The following is a 22984-nucleotide window of genomic DNA, read 5'->3' as shown; positions in this document are numbered from 1 at the left end:
TACATTATCTATGTTTTTTATTTCTTGAAATGAAACGCCAAACACAGGAAGCATTGATTAATCAGGGAAACTGGGGGTATGGTAAATCACTTGCACCCATTGACCAATTCAGATCACTGCATTGTCTTTGAAAGTAAAATATTCAGGTGTAGATTCCCATTCACTTCTTGAAGTATTCTGTAGATGGTCATCTCTGATTGTCTTTCATTATATTCAAGACTTTATTGAGTTGTCACCTCTGCCTATTACTACTAAAGAATGTTTTGCAACAAAATCCTAAAAGATGCGAAAGATTTAAAAAACGTACATATTCATTACCAAAGCGTCATCGAGTAAAGGCTAACATGAAGCAGATACAGTTTGACAAACTCTGACTTGGTTATTAAAGCAGACAACAAGATGATATTAAGTAAAGAAGAACGTTAAAGTAAAACAACCTTTAGCAAAAATAAAGATCGTTGTCACATGTTCATCGTAATTGTCGCCATGGCAGTATATAAATAAAAATGATGTTTTTGTAATATAATGACGGTATAGAAACACATCTATTTCAAACATTTGAACACAGGCAAAGTCATTCTAGGTCTAACCACTGAATCATAAATGTCAATTCAATGTCTATTCCATGTTGGCTCAAGGTCATTTCATTGAAATGCCGTGTAAACAACGTTGATGCAACCAGTGGGCGCCCAGCTCTTACTGTATGTCACCAGGGGACTTAGGAGGGTCAAATAAGTAAAAGTTTCACTTTGTACTTCTATAAACTGATAAGCAAAGTCTACAAAAAGTCAAATATTTGGATCAAAAGGAGCTGAATTGCTTGCATCAGCATTGTTTTGGTTTTCTGTGAAGGACAGGTTGTTTCCAAATTGACTTAATAAGTCCTCCGAATCTCATATGGTGACCAAGAGCTTCCGACATCTTCTTTCACCCACGAGTGCGTGTCACTATGTGTGGTGAGGGTACTGTCAGAGTCCTCATTAGCTAGAGGGGCCATCTTGGAGGCTAGGTCGTTGGAGACAGTCATATAGGAAGGACATGTGAAAGTGGAGGCAGCAGGGTAAGAGGTGTGGTAGTGTACTTCTTCCAGAGGGTGAAGGGCATAGGGCTGTGCCGATGCCATGGAGGAGCTACGGGTGGAGCAGCGGTACTGTGAGGGGCTCCCAGGAGGGTCGGGGCTGGGCAGGGAGACTGGAACAGAGGTCAGGCTGTCTGCACACAAGCCCTCTCCCTGGGTCACTGGGTCTGCCACTGACTGCTCCCATGAATCTCTCTGCAGGAGAAACAGACAGAGGAAATGATAGAGATGTGTTAGAGAGGATGGAAAAATTTGTATTTTCTGTTGGTTTTGCAGATTGCGGAATGCCCTAAAATGTATGTGTAAAGGAGTTGGGTTGGAACCAGGCTCATGTGATGATTGGCTCCCGAGTGGCGCAGCGGTCTAAGGCACTGCATCTCAGTGCTAGAGGCATTACTACAGACACCCTGGTTTGAATCCAGGCTGTATCACAACCAGCCATGATTGGGAGTCCCATAGGCGGCGCACAATTGGCCCAGCGTCGTCTGGGTTTGGCCGGTGTAGGCTGTCATTGTAAAGAAGAATTTGTTCTTAACTGACTGGCCTAGTTAAATAAAGGTTAAATATCAAATAAAATTAACCTTGCTGAAGACGTGTTGGCTCCCTGAGCTAATGTCTAGGCTTTATCTCAGTGGGCTAACAAAGCCTTGTGTAGCTCACAGATCTGGGTTCGAACCGCAATCAGTACAAGGAAAACACTTTTACTTGTGGAATTTGATTTATTTTTTCCTTCATGCTTGTGTGAAATATGTGCTCATTTGGATGTACCCTACCTGCTCCAGCCTTCAGCGCTATTTACATGCTTTGCACCATCTCACATCACATAAAACACAAATACACATAGGGACCGTTTCCTGCATTTAGCCTAGCCTTGAACTCACTTCTTAGTCCAGGACTAGAATTGAAACCATATTTAAGAAACGGGCCCATAATGTGAAGACATCATAATGTGAAGACATATCTCAACAGTCCCATTCTATTACCAGCACTAACCACTGACAGAGTGCCTTACCAGGAGGAAGTGGGGGGACTCTCCGGAGAAAGATGGTAGCAGACTGGACAGGGCGGAGCTGGGGAAGATGGAGCTCCCTCCGGTGGTGAAGGCTGAACTGCGGTAGTCTCCGAACGTTTCCTGGTAGTAGCTGTCTTTGAAGGAGGAGTATCCCGACATGGCCGATGAATCACAACCCAGAGGCTTGCCCCCAAGGGATGAGGAGTAGACATCGGCTGAAAACTGCTTGGGGGAGAAGTCCGAGTCAGAGATGAAGGGTCGCCTCATGCTGTAGTAGCCAGGGATCATGTGAGACCCTGTTGTAAAGGGAACCAGGTAGAAAACAATAGTAACAAGTGGTTCTGTGTTGCTCGGTTGGTAGAGCATGGAGCAACGTCAGGATCGTGGGGTGCGATTTTGGCTGGTGCCATCCAAAATGTATGCACACACTACTGTAAGTTGCTTTGGATAAAAGTGTCCGCCAAATGGAAAAATATATATACACTACCGGTGACATTTTTTAGAACACCTACTCATTCAAGGGTTTTTCTTTATTTTTACTATTTTTTACATTGTAGAATAATAGTGAAGACATCAAAACTATGAAATAACACATATACAGTGGGGGAAAAAAGTATTTAGTCAGCCACCAATTGTGCAAGTTCTCCCACTTAAAAAGATGAGAGAGGCCTGTAATTGTCATCATAGGTGCACTTCAACTATGACAGACAAAATTAGAAAAAAAAATCCAGAAAATCACATTGTAGGATTTTTAATGAATTTATTTGCAAATTATGGTGGAAAATAAGTATTTGGTCAATAACAAAAGTTTATCTCAATACTTTGTTATATACCCTTTGTTGGCAATGACAGAGGTCAAACGTTTTCTGTAAGTCTTCACAAGGTTTTCACACACTGTTGCTGGTATTTTGGCCCATTCCTCCATGCAGATCTCCTCTAGAGCAGTGATGTTTTGGGGCTGTTGCTGGGCAACACGGACTTTCAACTCCCTCCAAAGATTTTCTATGGGGTTGAGATCTGGAGACTGGCTAGGCCACTCCAGAACCTTGAAATGCTTCGTACGAAGCCACTCCTTCGTTGCCCGGGCGGTGTGTTTGGGATCGTTGTCATGCTGAAAGACCCAGCCACGTTTCATCTTCAATGCCCTTGCTGAAGGTAGGCTTTGTTACTTTGGTCCCAGCTCTCTGCAGGTCATTCACTAGGTCCCCCCGTGTGGTTCTGGGATTTTGCTCACCGTTCTTGCGATCATTTTGACCCCACGGGGTGAGATCTTGCGTGGAGCCCCAGATCGAGGGAGATTATCAGTGGTCTTGTATGTATTCCATTTCTTAAAAATTGCTCCCACAGTTGATTTCTTCAAACCAAGCTGCTTACCTATTGCAGATTCAGTCTTCCCAGCCTGGTGCAGGTCTACAATTTTGTTTCTAGTGTCCTTTGACAGCTCTTTGGTCTTGGCCATAGTGGAGTTTGGAGTGTGACTGTTTGAGGTTGTGTACAGGTGTCTTTTACACTGATAACAAGTTCAAACAGGTGCCATTAATACAGGTAACGAGTGGAGGACAGAGGAGCCTCTTAAAGAAGAAGTTACAGGTCTGTGAGAGCCAGAAATCTTGCTTGTTTGTAGGTGACCAAATACTTATTTTCCACCATAATTTGCAAATAAATTCATTAAAAATCCTACAATGTGATTTTCTGGACTTTTTTTCTCATTTTGTCTGTCATAGTTGAAGTGTACCTATGATGAAAATTACAGGCCTCTCTCATCTTTTTAAGTGGGAGAACTTGCACAATTGGTGGCTGACTAAATACTTTTTTGCCCCACTGTAACACACATTCTTCAAATAGCCACCCTTTCCCTTGATGACAGCTTTGCACACTCTTGGCATTCTCTCAACCAGATTCAACTGGAATGCTTTTCCAATAGTCTTGAAGGAGTTTCCACATATGCTGAGCACCTGTTGGCTGCTTTTCCTTCATTCTGCGGTTCGACTCATACCAAACCATCTCAATTTGGTTGAGGTCGGGGGATTGTGGAGGCCAGGTCATCTGATGCAGCACTCCATCACTCTCCTTCTTGGTCAAATAACCCTTACACAGCCTGGAGGTGTGTTGGGCCATTGTCCTGTTGAAAAACAGACGATAGTCCCACTAAGCGCAAACCAGATGGGATGGCGTATCGCTGCAGAATGCTGCAGTAGCCATGCTGGTTAAGTGTGCCTTAAGTGTGGTTAAGTGTGCCTAATTCTAAATAAATCACAGACAGTGTCACCAGCAAAGCACCCCCACACCATAACACCCCCTTCTCCATGCTTTACGGTGGGAAATACACATGCGAAGATCATCCGCTCACCCACACTCACAAAGACACGGCAGCTGGAACCAAAAATCTCAAATTTGGACTCCAGACCAAGGACAAATTTCCACTGGTCTAATGCCCATTGCTTGTGTTTCTTGGCCCAAGCACGTCTCTTCTTATTATTGGTGTCCTTTGGTAATGGTTTCTTTGCAGCAATTCAACCATGAAGGCCTGATTCACACATTCTCCTCTGAACAGTTGATGTTGAGATGTGTCTGTTACTTGAACTCTGTAAAGCATTTATTTGGGCTGCAATTTCTGAGGTTGGTAACTCTAATGAACTTATCCTCTGCAGCAGAGGTAACTCTGGGTCTTCCATTACTGTGGTGGTCCTCATGAGAGCCAGTTTCATCGCACTTGATGGTTTTTGCGACTGCACTTGAAGAAATTTTCAAAGTTCTTAAAATGTTCCGTATTGACTGACCTTCATCTCTTAAAGTAATGATGGACTGTTGTTTCTCTTTGCTTATTGGAGCTGTCCTTGCCATAATATGGACTTGGTCTTTTACCAAATAGGGCTATCTTCTGTATACCCCCCTACCTTGTCACAAGACAACTGATTGACTCAAACGCATTAAGAAGGAAATAAATTCCACAAATTAACATGGCACACCTGTTAATTGAAATGCATTCAGGTGACTACCTCATGAAGCTGGTTGAGAGAATGCCAAGAGTGTGCAAAGCTGTCATCAATGCAAAGGGTGGCTATTTGAAGAATCTCAAATATAAAATATATTTTGATTTGTTTAACACTTTTTTGGTTACTACATGATTCCATATGTGTTATTTCATAGTTTTGATTTCTTCACTATTATAGTGAAAATAAAGAAAAACCCTTGAATGAGTAGGTGTTCTAAAACTTTTGACCGTTAGTGTATATGAATGGATTGTACACTTTACTTACAGCCTGCAGGAAAAGGGATACCTACTCATTTGCTCAACTGAAAGCATTCAATGGAAATGTGTCTTCTGCATTTAGCCCAACCCCTCAGTATCAGAGAGGTGCTAGGGGCTGCCTTAATTAAAATGTTCAGCCCCGAGGGAACAGTTGTGGGGGTTAACTGCCTTGCTCAAGGGCAGAACATCAGATGTTTTCACCTTGCAAGTTCGGGGATTAGAACAAGCAACCTTTCAGTTATTGTCCCAACGCTCTAACCGCTAGGCGACCTGCTGTCCCATCTAGCAGGTCCCGTCTAGGCAACCCCCCGCCCCATCTAGGCGACCCGCCGCCCAGGTACAATGCATTATGGTGTTTTTAATCATTGTAAGATTTATCCTAAATATATATGACGCCCTTATATTGTGATTTTATAATCTCATAAAATCCTGACTAAATAACAACAATTTTGAGTCAGTAAAACATTTACATTTACATTTAAGTCATTTAGCTGACGCTCTTATCCAGAGCGACTTACAAATTGGAAAGTTCATACATTTTCATCCTGGTCCCCCCGTGGGGAATGAACCCACAACCCTGGCGTTGCAAGCGCCATGCTCTACCAACTGAGCCACACGGGACCACAAACATGTCCTACATAGAGAGACATAACATATTATAAATCTTATGAAGGGTCAAAAATGCTTAGAACTAATAAGTAATAAAGCCTTATACCTGCAGGAAAACATTTCTAGTGGGCAGTAGCTATCAGAACAAAGCATACAGTATAAGTGTGGAGTACACATTCAAAGCTCTGGTGGTTACTTGAACATTTGTGTCTTGAGTTTTATTCCACTTTTTCTGTACTTTGCTAGTGAATGTGACATTTTACAGTTTTTGTCTATAATACTGTACTTCCCTTACGTCAAACACTATTAGCAGAGTTGATAGGTCAGTGGGACTCATCAATAATTACATAATTTACCCAGAGATTTTTCTCACCTGGCATTTGGACAAATGACGATTGACTGGATGTTCCTCCCTACAAATGAAAGAACAGACACACATTAAAGCCTGGATCCATGGCATTATAAAAACAGGTCTGATTCTGGTAACACATAACATGCCACCACACACGCGCTGAGGAAGGCACAAGCCGATATATAAAGAAAATTCAAACAAAGCTTCAAGAAATGTTACTCACATCCAAGTGAGGGTAACACTTTATTTGGATAGTTCATCTGTAGATGCACTACAGACTACCTACACTTAGGAAAAAATGTGCTAAGTAGAACCATATAGGGTTCTTTGGTTTGTCCTCGTAGACGTAGGGGAACCCTATGTATGGGTATGCTGACTACAGGAATGTCCACCAGAGCTGTTGCCAGAAAATATTATGTTAATGTCTCTACCATAAGCCGCCTCCAACGTCATTTTAGAGAATTTGGAAGTATGTCCAACTGTCCTCACAACCGCAGACCACATGTATGGCATCTTGTGGGCGAGCTGTTTGCTGATGTCAACGTTGTGAACAGAGTGCCCCATGGGGTTATGGTATTGGCAGGCATAAGCTATGGACAATGAATACAATTGAATTGTATCGATGGCAATTAGAATACACAGAGATACCATGATGAGATCATTGTCGTGCCATTCATCCGCCACCATCACCTCATGTTTCAGAATGATAATGCACAGCCCCAGGTCGCAAGGATCTGTACACAAATCCTGGAAGCTGAAAATTTCCCAGTTCTTCCATGTCCTGCATACTCACAAGACATGTCACCCATTGAGCATGTTTGGGATGCTCTGGATAGACATGTACGAAAGCGTGTTCCCGCTAATATCCAGCAACTTCACACAGCCATTGAAGAGGAGTGGGACGACATTCCACAGGCCACAGTCAACAGCCTGATCAACTCTATGCAAAGGAGATGTATCACGCTGCATGAGGCAAATGGTGGTCACACCAGATAGTGAGTTTTTTTTTTTATCCATGCCCCTACTTTTTTCTTAAGGGTATCTGTGACCAACAGATGCATATCTGTATTCCCAGTCATGTGAAATCCATAGATTAGGGCCTAATTTATTTATTTCAATTTACTGATTTCCTTATATGAACTGTAACTCAGTCAAATCAGTGCTTAATTTGTGCTGGATCCTGCCGGAAGAGGATCCGGCACCTCTCATTTTTAGACTGTTTTGTTCTGGGACCTATTTGGCCAGATCCGGCACCTCTCATGGCACTTTTTGCAATGTAAAAATTTGAATAAAAGCTACCTTGAGTTGATTCTTTGTAAGTTGCTGGAAAACACAGGTTGGAAAGCAAATGGCTCCTGCTGAAAAGAGAATTCTCTAATCTGTCTGCTGTTTGCTACCAAAATATTTGTTCAACTTCCTAACAGGCCTATTGTTTTACAAAGTAAAACAAGAGAGAGGCTTTTGGCACGAGCGCATTGGCCATCACCAGCGAGTGAGCTGCAGCATCATTGGGTGACACTATAATCTCCTCATAATTTCCTCATATTGTAGTCTACAATATGTGTCTCCACACCTAGGCCACTATGCAAATGCATTTATATGCATGCAATGCTTAGGGCAGAGCGAGGTAAGTTGTCACACGGGTAAGTTGTCAAAATGTTCATACCTCCAACACTAGAGGCGCTATCTCAAAAATCAAATAGCTACTTTGTGTGACTACGTGTTCTATGGTCAACTTCCTGTTCACATGTGGTCAAGGTCACTCTAATCTGAAGTGAGCATATGTTTCTTATTTTTCCACTTAAAAAAAAGACAGCCATGCCAACAAGAGTGGTTGGCTATACAAAGCCACGGCAGGTAATTTTCTCCTGATTTGGAGATGCAGCTTGTTCAGTATATTACTAGATCAGCTGACACTTGTCGCCAAGTGAGGTCAGAAGACTTGCCTACCAGTTTGCTGTGGCACACCAGCTGAAGTTCGCGCCAATGTGGGCAGAAAAAGAAAAGGCCAGCTCGGAGTGCTTTACAGGCTTCTTAAAGAGGTACCCAACGCTGTCGCTGAGAAAGCCAGAGGCAACTAGCCTTGCCAGGGCAAGTAGCTTCAACAGAGAAAAGGTTAATTATTTCTTTGACAATGTAGCAGAAGTGCTACAGAGATATCAATTTAGACCAGGAGACATATGGAATGTCGATGAAACTGGGGTAACCACTGTATGGAAACCTGACAGAGTGGGGGGATATCAGTTTAGACCAGGAGACATATGGAATGTTGATGAAACTGGGGTGACCACTGTACATAAACCTGAGAAAGTGGGGGGCAGACATGGATTCAAACAAGTAGGGTCACTGACCTCCGCTGAAAGGGGAACCCTTGTCACGCTGGCTTGTGCTGTCTCAGCCACAGGGAATAGTAGACCTCCATATTTTATATTCCCCCGTGTCAACTTCCGCAATCAATACCTGCCAGGACCCAGCACCATTCCAGCCCTGCCTAGCATGAGCTAAGACACAGACCTGCCCAGTTCTTATGCTAGCACCAGCTCACCCTTGTACAGCAATGCCATTGCTGACAGCGGACTACCAACTCCAGAGGACAACCGGCCATATCAAAAAGCTGGCCCCCAAAAACCCAGCTTGCAACGAAGAAAACGGCGCAAAACAGCATCCCTAGTCGCATCCTCAGAGCATGCGCAGACCAGCTGGCTGGTGTGTTTACGGACATATTCAAACGATCCTTATCCCAGTCTGCTGTTCCCACATGCTTCAAGAGGGCCACCATTGTTCATTTTCCAAAGAAAGCTAAGGTAACTGAGCTAAATGACTATCGCCCAGTAGCTCTCACTTCTGTCATCATGAAGTGCTTTCAGAGACTAGTCAAGGACCATATCACCTCCACCCTACCTGACATCCTAGACCCACTCCAATTTGCTTACAGCCCCAATAGGTCCCCAGACGACGCAATCGCAATCACACTGCACACTGCCCTAACCCATCTGGACAAGAGGAATACCTATGTAAGAATGCTGTTCATCGACTACAGCTCAGCCTTTAACACCATAGTACCCTCCAAACTCATCATTAAGCTCAAGACCAAGCGTCTCGACCCCGCCCTGTGTAACTGGGTCCTGGACTTCCTGACGGGCCGCCCCCAGGTGGTGAGGGTAGGAAACAACATATCCACCCCGCTGATCCTCAACACTGTGGCCCCACAAGGGTGCGTTCTCAGCCCTCTCCTGTACTCCCTGTTCACCCATGACTGCGTGGCCATGCACGCCTCCAACTCAATCATCAAGTTTGCAGACGCCACTACAGTGGTAGGCTTGATTACCAACAACGACGAGACGGCCTACAGGGAGGAGGTGAGGGCCCTCGGAGTGTGGTGTCAGAAAAATAACCTCAGACTCAATGTCAACAAAGCAGGGGGGAGGGAGCAGCCCCCTATCCACATCGACGGGACAGTAGTGGAGAAGGTGGAAAGTTTTAAGTTCCTCGGTGTACACATCACGTACAAACTGAAATGGTTCACCCACACAGACAGCGTGGTGAAGAAGGCGCAGCAGCGCCTCTTCAACCTCAGGAGGCTGAAGAAATTCGGCTTGTCACCAAAAACACTCACAAACTTTTACAGATGCACAATCGAGAGCATCCTGTCGGGCTGTATCACCGTCTGGTAAAGCAACTGCTCCGCTCACAACCGTAAGGCTCTGCAGAGGGTAGTGAGGTCTGCACAACACATCACCGGGGGCAAACTACCTGCCCTCAAGAACAACAACCACCCGAGCCACTGCCCGTTCACCCTGCTATCATCCAGAAGGCGAGGTCAGTACAGGTGCATCAAAGCTGGGACCGAGAGACTGAAAAACAGCTTCTATCTCAAGGCCATCAGACTGTTAAACAGCCATCACTAACATTGAGTGGCTGCTGCCAACATACTGACTCATCTCTAGCCACTTTAATCATAAAAAATTGGATGTAATAAATGTATCACAAGCCACTTTAAACAATGCCACTTTATATAATGTTTACATACCCTACATTACTCATCTCATATGTGTTACGACTTCTAGGAGTAGTGGGTGCGGAGTCAGGCGCAGAGAGCAGAGGGTTTAGGAGAACCGTATTTATTCCGGTGACAGAAAAGGTCACGCCAAAAACACCAGGCGCATACAATGACCGGCCCAAAAACAGGACCCAAACAGTCCGGAGAAAATAAGAAAATAGCACATCCTCAAAACGAACAGAGAAACAAGCCCGCACAAAAGGAGGCGGGCATCACCGGCTTAAATAGCCCTAACCAAAACCCAAACAAGAAACAGGTGTAACCAATAAGACAAAACTAACAGAAAGGGAAAAGGGGATCGGTGGCAGCTACTAGACCGGTGACAACGACCGCCGAGCGTCGCCCGAACAGGAAGAGGCGCCACCCTCGGTGGGAGTCGTGACAATATGTATATACTGTACTCTATACCATCTACTGCATCTTGCCTATGCCGTTTGGCCATCGCTCATCCATATATTTTTATGTACATATTCTAATTCATCCCTTTACATTTGTGTGTATAAGGTAGTCGTTGTGAATGTGTTAGATTACTTGTTAGATATTACTGCATGGTCGGAACTAGAAGCACAAGCATTTCGCTACACTCACATTAACATCTGCTAACCATGTGTATGTGACAAATAAAATTTGATTTGAAATCTTACTGACATACCAGTAAAGCAGGCACTAGAAATGGAAAAGAATAAGGCACAATCTAGCAAAAGGCTGTTTCCAAAGAAAGGGAAGCAAGGGGAGGGGGGTCAAAATCTTGATCTGCAAAGAACAAGAAGACAGCTAAAAAATAATAATTGTAGAAGAGTCATCCTCAGATGAAGAGTGCTTCTACCTCGTCTGTGTGGAGCCATTTTCAAACAGCCTTCCAAGGGAGACTTGGGTGAAGTGTGTGAGATGCAACAAATGGGACCATGATGCTTGCACCTGTTGCGACTTTGTACTTGAGGTTGTTAAGGTAGTCAAGCGCAGGAGAGCAGAGATGTCAAAGTAGCGTCTTTAATAGGCAAGTCCAAAATGGGTCAGGTACAATACCAATAAACGCCCAAGACATAGGAACACACAGTCACTCACGGAAGGAGAAAAACGACGCTCCTTACTTTTCCTACAACACTGTACACACGTGAATAAACTGAGGAAAACCTCAACGAGCAACATGAAAATAATCCCGCACAAACCTAAGCGGGAAACAGAGGTAAATATACACACAGAAATTAAAGCAAATGAAAAGCAGGTGTGAATGAACCAAAGACAAAACAAACGGAAAAATAAAAATGGATCGGTGATGGCTAGTAGGCCGCCTGCCGAGCACCGCCCGAACAAGGAGAGGAACCACCTTCGGTGGAAGTCGTGACAGCACCTCAGGCCAGGCAATTTATGTGTGCCAGAACTGTGACTGAGAGTCTGATTAGTCAGATACGGATGTACGTCGTATAGCTGTTACAAAACTGTGCGTTAGTGTGTTTAAACACCACGTCTGTTTTGTTAAGACTTTAAACATTTAAGCAAGTTATCTGCAGCATTACATTCCATTCCGATTCCAACAATTACCGTGGATCTATGTGTACGCCAGAGAACGTTCGATTTCAACGTTCAAAGTAAAGTGTACGTGCCACTTAATTAATGTGTGCTCTGCCAGCATTATTGTTTTGATTGAAAGGCATGATTTGTCAGTTTCTCTAGGCATGATTGTTTTTGTTGTGAGTTCTTTAATGAAGTTGAATTGGTTTTAAAAAAAAATCTATATTCACAATTAATGAGTTGTGTTCTTATTTGTTGATAATCCAATGTGACAATTTACTGCTGTAGTGTTACAATTTACCCGCTGATGGGGCAAATTGTCACAAGTGCACACTCTCTATTTTACAGTTTACAACTCCGTACTGAAATAAGATATGAAGATGTAATGAATACAAAACATGTGCCCAAGACTTCCTTCTTTCATTTGGTATGATATTTATACCATTGTGATGTATTGTGTCCAGTAAATGTTAGACAGCGTGAAAAGTGTGACAACATACCTCGCTCTTCCCTATTATAGGGGATTTTTTTCTCATGCGTTCCGGTACCTCAGAGCTCCCTAGGTCACCACCCTTTCGCACTCACATTTTCCCCCGGCACCTTCCGATTTACAAATTAAGACTTGAGTAAAATCTTTAAAATTGTTGCATGTTGCGTTTATATCTTTGTTCAGTATACATAGAACCCTCCATGAAGAGTTCTTCCTAGAACCCTCCATAAAGGGTTCTGCCAATAACCTTTTTATCTTCTAAAGGTTCTAACTACTGTAGAATCCTATATGAAGGGTTCTTTCAATTATTCATTCTAGAACCCTCTATGAACAGTTCTACCAAAAACCTTTATTTATTTGAAAGGTTCCTTCCTAGAACCCTGCATGAATGGTTCTACAAGTATTATTTGCAAATGTTTTAATGACAATACATTAGATACATCATAAGGCATTTCTCTCAGGGTCTAGTTATACCCTAACACAGTAGTTGGAAACCCCTGGTTTACAGACCACATCAGGCCTGCAAGTCACATTATGCTGGCTTGTAAAGTGATGAGGAATTCAACTTGGAATCCAGCCAGAGTGAGGATATCCAACAAATGGGACTTTTATTCACCCGCAATCAGCATTCAGAATGACGGCCAGGGTAGAGAAGGTTGATAAGGAAGACTACCTAAATCATCTTAACTGAAACAACCATCTCAGTAATGGGTGTAAGAAGTCCAATTACTAACAAAAGTTATTTATTTTTGTGTAGCATAAGATTAATCAACCAATCAATGCAAAAACACTGATATTGAAACAAACAATTCTGAAAATCAACCTGCAATAGAGCACAACCGGCTGAGATTGGGAGTCCCATAGGGCGGCGCACAATCGGCCCAGCGTCGTCCGGGTTAGGGTTTGGATGGGATGGGCCGTCATTGTAAATAATAATTTGTTCTTAACTGACTTGCTTAGTTAAATAAAGGTAAAATAAAAATGAAATGAATAAAAAATGCTGGGAAATATTATAATGATGGGCGTGGAGTAAAAATGACACAATCACAGTTACACCATTTTACAGAGTTAATTCAAATCCTGAATCAACACTAGAAATGTTACACTGAAAAATCAACACGAGGTAACACTGGCCAAGTGAACAATTTGCTGTGTACCATACAATACACTGCTGGTTTGCTTAGACTCCCTTCTATTCTCCTACTCAGTGTTCAATAAAATCACAGAAAATACTTATTTGAAAGAAAGAAACCATGGTAGAGATGGTAGAGAATCAACTGTGTCATTAGTGTATATGTAAAATGATCAAGGGAATACCAGATACATTTACAAATATTGCCATGTAGGTACAGTTTAAAACATTCTCACATATATCTTTTTACGCTTATCAGATTACTCAAACACCTGATGTTCAAGTTTAAACATTAAGGTAAAGATTAACGCTCAGTCACTATTTTGAAGAATGAAAAAAAAATATGATAGAAAAAAAATGATTCATATTGGTTCTATGTAGAAAGAAATCCTTCTTTCCTTCTAAAGAATCATCAAATAACATTTTTTTTAAACGGTTCTTAGCATGAAAAAGGTTCTAGGTACAACCCTTTGCCTTATAAAGAACCCCTTGTCTTCCAAAAAGGATTCTTCAGATGAAAATTGTTCTTGGTAGTACCCTATCCCTCTGAAAATAACCCTTTCGGGAACCCTTTTTTCTAAGAGTGTACAGACTATCAGTAACATTTCAAAAAACTATCTACTAAACCTTACCCTTATCCTAACGCTAACCTTAACCTTTACCCTTATTCTAAACCTTACCCTAACCTTAACCTTTACCCTTATTCTAAACCTTACCCTAACCCTAACCTTAACCCTTATTCTAAACCTTACCCTAACCTTAACCCTTACCCTTATTCTAAACCTTACCCTAACCCTTACCATTATTCTAAACCTTACCCTAACCCTAACCTTAACCCTTAGCCTTATTCTAAACCTTACACCTAAACCTAACTGCAACCTTAGCACACAGTTGTTTATCAGTATATAGTGTGTTGATAGTATTACAATGTGTAGAGCAGCTACAGATGGACTATCCAAATAAAGTGTGACCCAAGTGAGTGCTGGCCTTTTTTCATGTTTGATGTGAACACATAACATGGACAGTAACAAAGTATACAGTGACATTCTGTGGAGAAAAACACCCCAGATCAAGTCATGATCATTATAGACTGAAAAACATTAACCACCATGCACTTTTATAGCAGGCATTGTGTCACCTTTATGATAGCATTAGGAAGAGCATATAATGCAGAAGTCAGTTAAATGATTAATTATGGGGTTTAATACACTTCTTAATGGATTTAGTATCCCCCTGGGTGCCGTGGAGTCTGAAGTCAAATATAGAAAGGACAAGTCTCCATTCTGTCTACGGTTATTGAAGACACTTTTTGCATTACATGTATAGCAAGCTTTTTAGAAAGTATAGTCAAAATGTTTGTATGTGGGTTAGAAAGGGAGATATACTGTACACTTACAGGGATAAAAAGAGAGAGACACACACACACACACACACAGCGAGGGTTAAAAAGGAGGACAATCTCTCTTTTGTTTGCATATAAGCTGTGTTGGCTGGAAGGCAAGCAAATTTTGAGGGTTGGATTTGAATTCAATTTGCCCATACCAAGACTTCCCTATGTGGACCAGGTCTATGCCTCAGTGCTTCTCTGAAGGCTGCGTATGGAAATCATGTTGTTAAAGTGTCATGGTCTCCCAGTTCACAGCAAAGCACCTGATGGAGAGACACAATAAACCTGCATGGGGAGGCTAACAACTACCCAGGCCTGTTTCTAGCATTTTGGGGGCTCTAAGCGAGATTTTGCTGCAGGACACCACATAAGAGGAAAACTGCTGATGCACTACCAACACAATACAATTGGGGTGTGCCTTGAAACGGTACTGCAACTACCAACCAACATCTTGGTTGGTCACCATCACCAGCCACAGGTCTTCATAAAGAGCTGATCTGTGAAGAATGTTGGGCTACAATGTGTTGTATGACAGCTGCTAAAGAAAAGTTGATGGTCTCTACAAGGATGCTGAAAATAATGTTGGCATTCTTTAAGTTTTTATATGCAGGCGTATTTGGTGAAAAGGCTGTCCTAAAGGAAAACCAGTTACCAGTCAAAATGTTGTCCATATAAGACCGAGCATCTGGGAGCATACTAGTGTGCACATATTTTAGTTCTACATGACTATTTACTCTGATTCATTATATGAAGTATTTGTGGATACCCAAGTGTTCACAAATAAAACATAAACAGACCCTTGAAAAGTACTCTTTTCTCCACAATAACACAACAGTGAAGATACACTGAATGGCCAGCTGGCCCTAATAATGTCCAAACCTCAGTCAGATCTGCATATAGTAAAGGCTACTGTAATTGAGTAAGGAAGAGCTGGCTAATGCCATTTCTCTCTCAGCATTCCTTGATGCTGAAAGTCAGAGGTCTTACTTGTGTCACAAGTCTTATAATGCACAAATGAATAGAGCAGTGTATCTACGGTTATATCTCTTTAATATTCTTCTTTATAAAACTTGAAGTTCATTATTACTTGAGATTATGTAAGACGGTCTATGTCCTGTCATTGAGGCAGCATGACTGTTGTCAAATATATTTCCCTTTGATTTCTATGGGTCCATGTTGCAACTTGAATTGAATCACTTTGTGGCTAAAGTTTGCCAACGTCTATCAATGGCCTTTCTCTCTAGGATAAAAGACTGCAAACTAGAATGAGAGAGAGAGAGCATCAGAGAAAGTCTAGGCAACCTTTAGATAGTGTGGCCCATTACCTTGTTGTCTGTATTGTTCACCCCATGATCCTGGGTACACACCTCTCATGTTTACAAAGGAAGACAAAGAATCTACTAGAATAAAACAAACACACAGTATCATTGGATATTGAGTATAATATAATCCAATCTAATTTAGCGTTAAGTCAAAAACTGTTGATGGCTTGGTAAAACTTGTCTCTTACCAATCCATCCACAAGATGATATCTGTAACTCTGAGTTAATAGTATTCCCTTAATACTGTGAATTAAGTATGACAGAACCCAAGTCTATTACATTTTCGCTTTCAAGCAGAGGTTTCGGTTGTGGCGTTGACAACATCAACCTAGTTTTGTTTAGGAAAATAGTGACTCAACTCATTATTAAGCAATAAGAGCAGTACTTCCTGGTGTTGTGATCTTTGCTGCTGTTTGCTTTGGACCCATTGACCTCTAAGAGAATTCATTTGGCAAATCTCTGACATTTTTGCATAACATTATTATGAATTTATCATTCAAGTGTTTTTTGGGCACAAATGAAATATCACTTATAACCCAATCATCCGATTCAACATCACATTTAGTTTTGTTCTGCCACAAAGGTTGTTTCTTGATATTCAAAACAAATTGTAGTCTGTGGAGATTCAACATGAATTTAACAGTTTGTTATTTCTGCATAGATATTGATATTTCAAAAGTACCATACAGGCCAGGCATGAGAGGTTGGTCACAGAGTGTGAAAGCATGTCTTATGGTTTACGATGTTGAAACTAATGGCATCTACCTCACAGTTTGTTTATGCCTCATCAGGATCTCTCCATGAAGAGTGTAGGTAGTGTCTAGCGAGTGGACATGCCAATGTTAACAGAAAACAAATGGAGTCCTGTAAAGGGCATTGACAGGTAGCTTGGGAGATGAAAAGCTTTTCCTGTTTGCTCAGGCAGATGTCTCATAGGCCGATTTCGCTATGCCTGAGGAAACAATGACTGGCTTGTCTGTGGCCTGCGTGGAGAACATTATCGGTCGGCAGGTGTGCGAGAATCTGACTTTGCATAGACCAACCTGGCAGACCAAAAAAGGGTTTGTGTTAGCTATCCTCCTCACAACTTCTAGAGGTCATGACCATTAGCCATTGTGTATTATTGTTGTCCTGCTCATGGTGGGGTTTTCATGCGTCTGCTTGCCTTTCTTTTTCTCTCTTAAACCCTATGTTCTGTTATTTACCCATAGGCGTATCTTTCACTCATGGCTGAGAAGTGGAGAAATAAAGGCACACTGCCGAGGGACTTATAGGTAGGCATTATGGTCATGAAAATAAATACATCATTCATTTAAAAAATAATAATAATGCAAAAGCAGTCATACAAGATTTACTTTGAGTACTCACACTATATCTTGGTCCATTTGTTTGTCTTTGTCGTTTCTCTGCCAGTAAATCTTTCACTGTGTGCTTGACCCTAACCCCTTGATAGGCCCTTTTAGAATACTCTGGAGGAGAAAAAGAGAGAAATATTTTGCACACATACACACACACACAGAGATATTATTTACTCATTATTTTGAGTGTGAAGTAATACAAGTTAATACATTATTCTACACTCATTACTCTGCGGTGGTTATTGAAAATTATGAGATCATTAAAAAGATCTCCATACACTCCTAACACAAGTTAGGATCACCACTTTATTTTAAGAATGTGAGATGTCAGAATAATAGTAGAGAGAATTATTTCTTTCAGTTTTTATTTCTTTCATCACATTCCCAGTTGGTCAGAAGCTTACATAAACTCAATTAGTATTTGGTAGCATTGCCTTTAAATTGTTTAACTTGGGTCAAACATTTCGGGTAGCATCCCACAATAAGTTGGGTGAATTTTGGTCCATTCCTCCTGACAGAGCTGGTGTAACTGAGTCAGGTTTGTAGGCCTCCTTGCTCACACACACTTTTTCAGTTCTGACCACAAATTTTCTATAAGATTGAGGTCAGGGCTTTGTGATGGCCACTCAAAGACAGCAAAGTCAAGGTATCGAAGCCATTTTGCTACAACTTTGGAAGTATCCTTGGGGTCATTGTCCATTTGGAAGACCCATTTGCGACCAAGCTTTAACTTCCTGACTGATGTCTTGAGATGTTGCTTCAACATATCCACATAATTTTCCATCCTCATGATGCTATCTATTTTATGAAGTGCACCAGTCCCTCCTGCAGCAAAGCACCCCCACGACATGATGGTGCCACCCCCGTGCTTCACGGTTGGGATGGTGTTCTTCGGCTTGCAAGCCTCCCCCTTATTCCTCCAAACATAACGATGGTCATTATGGCCAAACAGTTCTATTTTTGTTTCATCAGACCAGAGGACATTTCTCCAAAAAGTACAACATTTGTCCCCTTGTGCAGTTGCAAACTGTAGTCTGGCTTTTATATGGCGGTTTTGGAGCAGTGGCTTCTTCCTTGCTGAGTGGCCTTTCAGGTTATGTCGATATAGGACTCGTTTTACTGTGGATATAGATACTTTTGTACCTGTTTCCTCCAGCATCTTCACAAGGTCCTTTGCTGTTGTTCTGGGATTGATTTGCACTTTTCGCACCAAAGTACGTTCATCTCTATGAGACAGAGCGCGTCTCCTTCCTGAGCGGTATGACAGCTGCGTGGTCTCATGTTGTTTATACTTGTGTACTATTGTTTGTACAGATGAACGTGGTACCTTCAGGCGTTTGGAAATTGCTCCCAAGGATGAACCAGACTTGTGGAGGTCTACAATTTTTTTCCCGAGGTCTTGGCTGATTTCTTTTGATTTCCCCATGATGTCAAGCAAAGAGGCACTGAGTTTGAAGGTAGACCTTATAATACATCCACAGGTACACCTCCAATTGACTCAAATGATGTCAATTAGCCTATCAGGATCTTCTAAAGCCATGATATCATTTTCTGGAATTTTCCAAGCTGTTTAAAGGCACAGTCAACTTAGTGTATGTAAACTTCTGACCCACTGGAATTGTGATACAGTGAATTATATGTGAAATAATCTGTCTGTAAACAATTGTTGGAAAAATGACTTGTGTCATGCACAAAGTAGATCTCCTAACCGACTTGCTAAAACTATAGTTTGTTGACAAGAAATTTGTGGAGTTGTTGAAAAACAAGTTTTAATGACTCCAACCTAAGTGTATGTAAACTTCCGACTTCAACTGTATATGAAAACTATTATTTTCAGGAGGCCTACATTAAACATACTATGCGCTTATTGTATTCTGTTTTTGCTCACTTATATTGTGAGTATTTTAGAAATTAGCTTGAAGTAAGTATTTTCAAATTGTACCTACTCAAAGTAAAATACAAATATAACTCAAGTACTGTACAATATATTGCTGGTTGTATTTTACAGATAATCTGCTGCTCCTGCTTAGTGCCTGTCCTCATTCATTCCTTCAAACATGTATTCATTTGAATTTTCACAATTTTATACATAGCTGAATTGCCTATTGGGATACATGTGTAAATGGAATGGAAATTGTCTTTGGGTTTGGTCATTGCAAATTTCCTGTTCAAAAAGGTAATTTTGTACAAACATGCACCATTGTCTAACTGGTGGCATTTCCATACACTGGATAGCCCAGCCCCCCCCCCCCCCCCCCACGCATTTTTAGTAGTTGAAATAGGCCAAGTGATAGAAGTATCAAAAGGATCAATATTTATTCTTATATACGCCATAAATCTCAACAGCAAATATGTCTCCAGCCTGATCTGTAGGCAACCCCCCCGAACATATTCCTAGTGAGCATACTATAGACTATATTTGCACTTTAACATGCAAAAGGAAATCACATGCAAAAAGAAACAGTACAGTATGTAAAAGATCTAAGCTTTATGAATGGAGTCGTAAGATAAGTTCCTATTTTACTATAGCCATGTTGATCATCATACAGTCAAACAGTTTTGAAATTCAGAAATTGATGTTGGAATCGGATCATAATGACATCGTTTTCTAGCTGTTGCTATATTTGATATCCAAATGAATTATTTATTAATTGAAAAGAGGGTTGGATACCGGACAGCCAAGACCAAAACAATATCTGCATACTATTCAGCATCATCATGTCCTTTATGCTTTGCACTAGTCGCAGCCAAGTATTGCCATCTTTAGATATAATTAATGAACAATCATATGTATGTTCAAATGACAAACTGTTACCATATTTCCCAATGCAATACTCTACAGTACTATACTTTCAGTTTTAGTATGAAACATACAATCCAATACACCAATCCAATACCTTAAAGCACAATGTTAGCTTTTCGGGTAATTTAATTCATAAACTTTTTAATATTGAAGGATACTAGTAATTTCCAAAAATGACAATGGCATAAATCAGATTGTTATGCTAGTTAAGTATGTCATTATCACCCCCTTAAGGACAATGGCATTCGCTTTTTATGGATGATGATAGTTTGTCAAAACCATATACTATGGAAGTATCTCATAAATGATTATGAATCAGTGTTATGGTTGCATTTTGCCTTACCGGTTTCCATGATGCAGCAGTTTCAGGTCTGTTACTACAAAGACTGAGGAAGCCAGTCCTCTATTCCAGTGAAAGTGTAGATGTACCTATGATCAAAATCATACTAAAGACAAGCCTTTTCCACCTCTGGAAACTTTTATGGAATCCTTCGCACACTCCACTGATGGAGAGTGTACGGAGCTTTTCAAATGACCTTTTTCCATGCAAATGATTGGTAGGACGTTTTTAGACTATTTGCATCTACAGTCTAGATTAGAGGAGAGCACAAGCATCTAAGAGACTCATCGGAAGGCATTCTATTTTGTTACATTGAAACATGTTTTTATAATTCTTTAGGCCCATTTGGGCTCCAATTATTTTTTTACACTGTCAAATTTCCCCTCAAGCTATCAATGTAAAAGCTTGAAATTATATATCAAAAAAGTTTCAGTCACACTAAGTAAAGGCAACAGGTGTAATGCTTTAGTAGCCTATTTTGTTATGAGCATGTTTGAGCCTTTATGAAGTGTCATAATAATACGTTATGTAATAATACATTATATCTGTCAGCTTTAAGTCAAGTGTTACAGGTTTGTCTGTACTTGCAGGATGGTATCACCTAGAAAGTCAGAAGACAAACAATGTCAAATAAAATAATTGTATTGGTCACATACACATGGTTAGCAGATGTTAATTAATGCGAGTGCAGCGAAATGCTTGTGCTTCTAGTTCCGACAGTGCAGTAATATCTAACAAGTAATCTAACAAATTCACAACGACTACCTTACACACACACAAATGTAAAGGGATGAATTAGAATATGTACATAAAAATATATGGATGAGCGATGGCCGTGCGGCATAGGCAAGATGCAGTAGATGGTATAGAATACAGTATATACATATGAGATGAGTAATGTAGGATATGTAGACATTATTGAAGTGGCGTTATTTAGTGACACCTTTATTAAATCCATTTATAAAATGTATTAAATTGGCCAGAGATTTGAGTATATGTTGGCAGCAGTCACTTTATGTTAGTGATTGCTGTTTAACAGTCTGATGGTCTTGAGAGAAGCTGTTTTTCAGTCTCTCGGTCCCAGCTTTGATGCACCTGTACTGACCTCGCCTTCTGGATGATAGCAGGGTGAACAGGCAGTGGCTTGGGTGGTTGTTGTCCTTGATTATCTTTTTGGCCTTCCTGCGACATCAGGTGCTGTAGGTGTCCTGGAGGGCAGGTAGTTTGCCCCCGGTGACGCGATGTGCAGACCGCACTACCCTCTGCAGAGCCTTGCGGTTGTGGGTGGAGCAGTTGCTTTACCAAACGGTGATACAGCCTGACAGGATGCTCTCGATTGTGCATCTGTAAAAGTTTGTGAGTGTTAAGGTGACATGCCAAATTTCTTCAGCCTCCTGAGGTTGAAGAGGCGCTGTTGTGCCTTCTTCACCACGCTGTCTGTATGGGTGGACCATTTCAGTTTGTCTGTGATGTGTATGCCGAGGAACTTAAAACTTTCCACCTTCTCCACTACTGTCCCAATGATGTGGATGGGGGGATGCACCCTCTTCAGTTTCCTGAAGTCCACGATCATCTCCTTTGTTTTGTTGACGTTGAGTGAGAGGTTATTTTCCTGACACCATACTCTGAGGGTCCTCACCTCCTCCCTGTAGGCAGTCTCGTCGTTGTTGGTAGTCAAGCCTATCACTGTAGTGTCGTCTGCAAACTTGATGATTGAGTTGGAAGCGTGCTTGGCCACGCAGTCATGGGTGAACAGGGAGTACAGGAGAGGGGTGAACCATGACTGCGGGCGGCCCGTCAGAAAGTCCAGGACCCAGTTACACATGGCGGGTCGAGGCCCAGGGTCTCAAGCTTAATGACGAGTTTGGAGGGTACTATGGTGTTGAATGCTGAGTTGTAGTCAATGAACAGCATTCTTACATAGGTATTCCTCTTGTCCAGATGGGTTAGGGCAGTGTGCAGTGTGATGGCGATTGTGTCGTCTGTGGACCTATTGTGGTGGTAAGCAAATTGGAGTGGGTCTAGGGTATCAGGTAGGCTGGAGGTGATAAGATCCTTGACTAGTCTCAAAGCACTTCATGATGACAGAAGTGAGTGCTACGGGGCGATAGTCATTTCGTTTAGTTACATTAGCTTTCTTGGGAACGGGAACAATGGCGGCCGTCTTGAAGCATGTGGGCACAGCAGACTGGGATAGGGATTGATTGAATATATCCGTAAACACACCTTCCAGCTGGTCTGCGCATGCTCTGAGGACGCGGCTAGAGATGCCGTCT

At 41.6% G+C, this 22984-nt stretch overlaps 1 protein-coding gene across 2 annotated transcripts in view; it reads right to left on the bottom strand.

Annotated features, from left to right (window-relative positions):
• Positions 1-2: 2 nt before the first annotated feature.
• LOC139547906 (POU class 2 homeobox associating-factor 2-like) overlaps positions 3-22984 on the bottom strand; it is a 50934-nt gene continuing 27952 nt past the window's right edge. The window contains exons 1-5 of one of the 2 annotated variants that reach the window (XM_071357082.1): positions 20712-20850; positions 17576-17676; positions 6326-6365; positions 2091-2386; positions 3-1273 (exon numbers count right to left, since the gene is read on the bottom strand). In XM_071357082.1, coding sequence (XP_071213183.1) covers positions 875-1273; positions 2091-2386; positions 6326-6365; positions 17576-17676; positions 20712-20721 — 846 coding nt within the window. In that variant the 5' untranslated portion in view covers positions 20722-20850 and the 3' untranslated portion in view covers positions 3-874. Of the gene's footprint in view, positions 1274-2090; positions 2387-6325; positions 6366-17575; positions 17677-20711; positions 20851-22984 lie in introns of those variants that run through there. The other variant, XM_071357083.1, reaches the window with a different exon arrangement.

The sequence above is a fragment of the Salvelinus alpinus genome, chromosome 21, assembly GCF_045679555.1.
Source record: "Salvelinus alpinus chromosome 21, SLU_Salpinus.1, whole genome shotgun sequence".
NCBI lineage: Eukaryota > Metazoa > Chordata > Actinopteri > Salmoniformes > Salmonidae > Salvelinus > Salvelinus alpinus.
The sequence above is the reverse complement of the archived record's forward strand: the minus strand, read 5'-3'. Positions and strand labels throughout refer to the sequence as shown.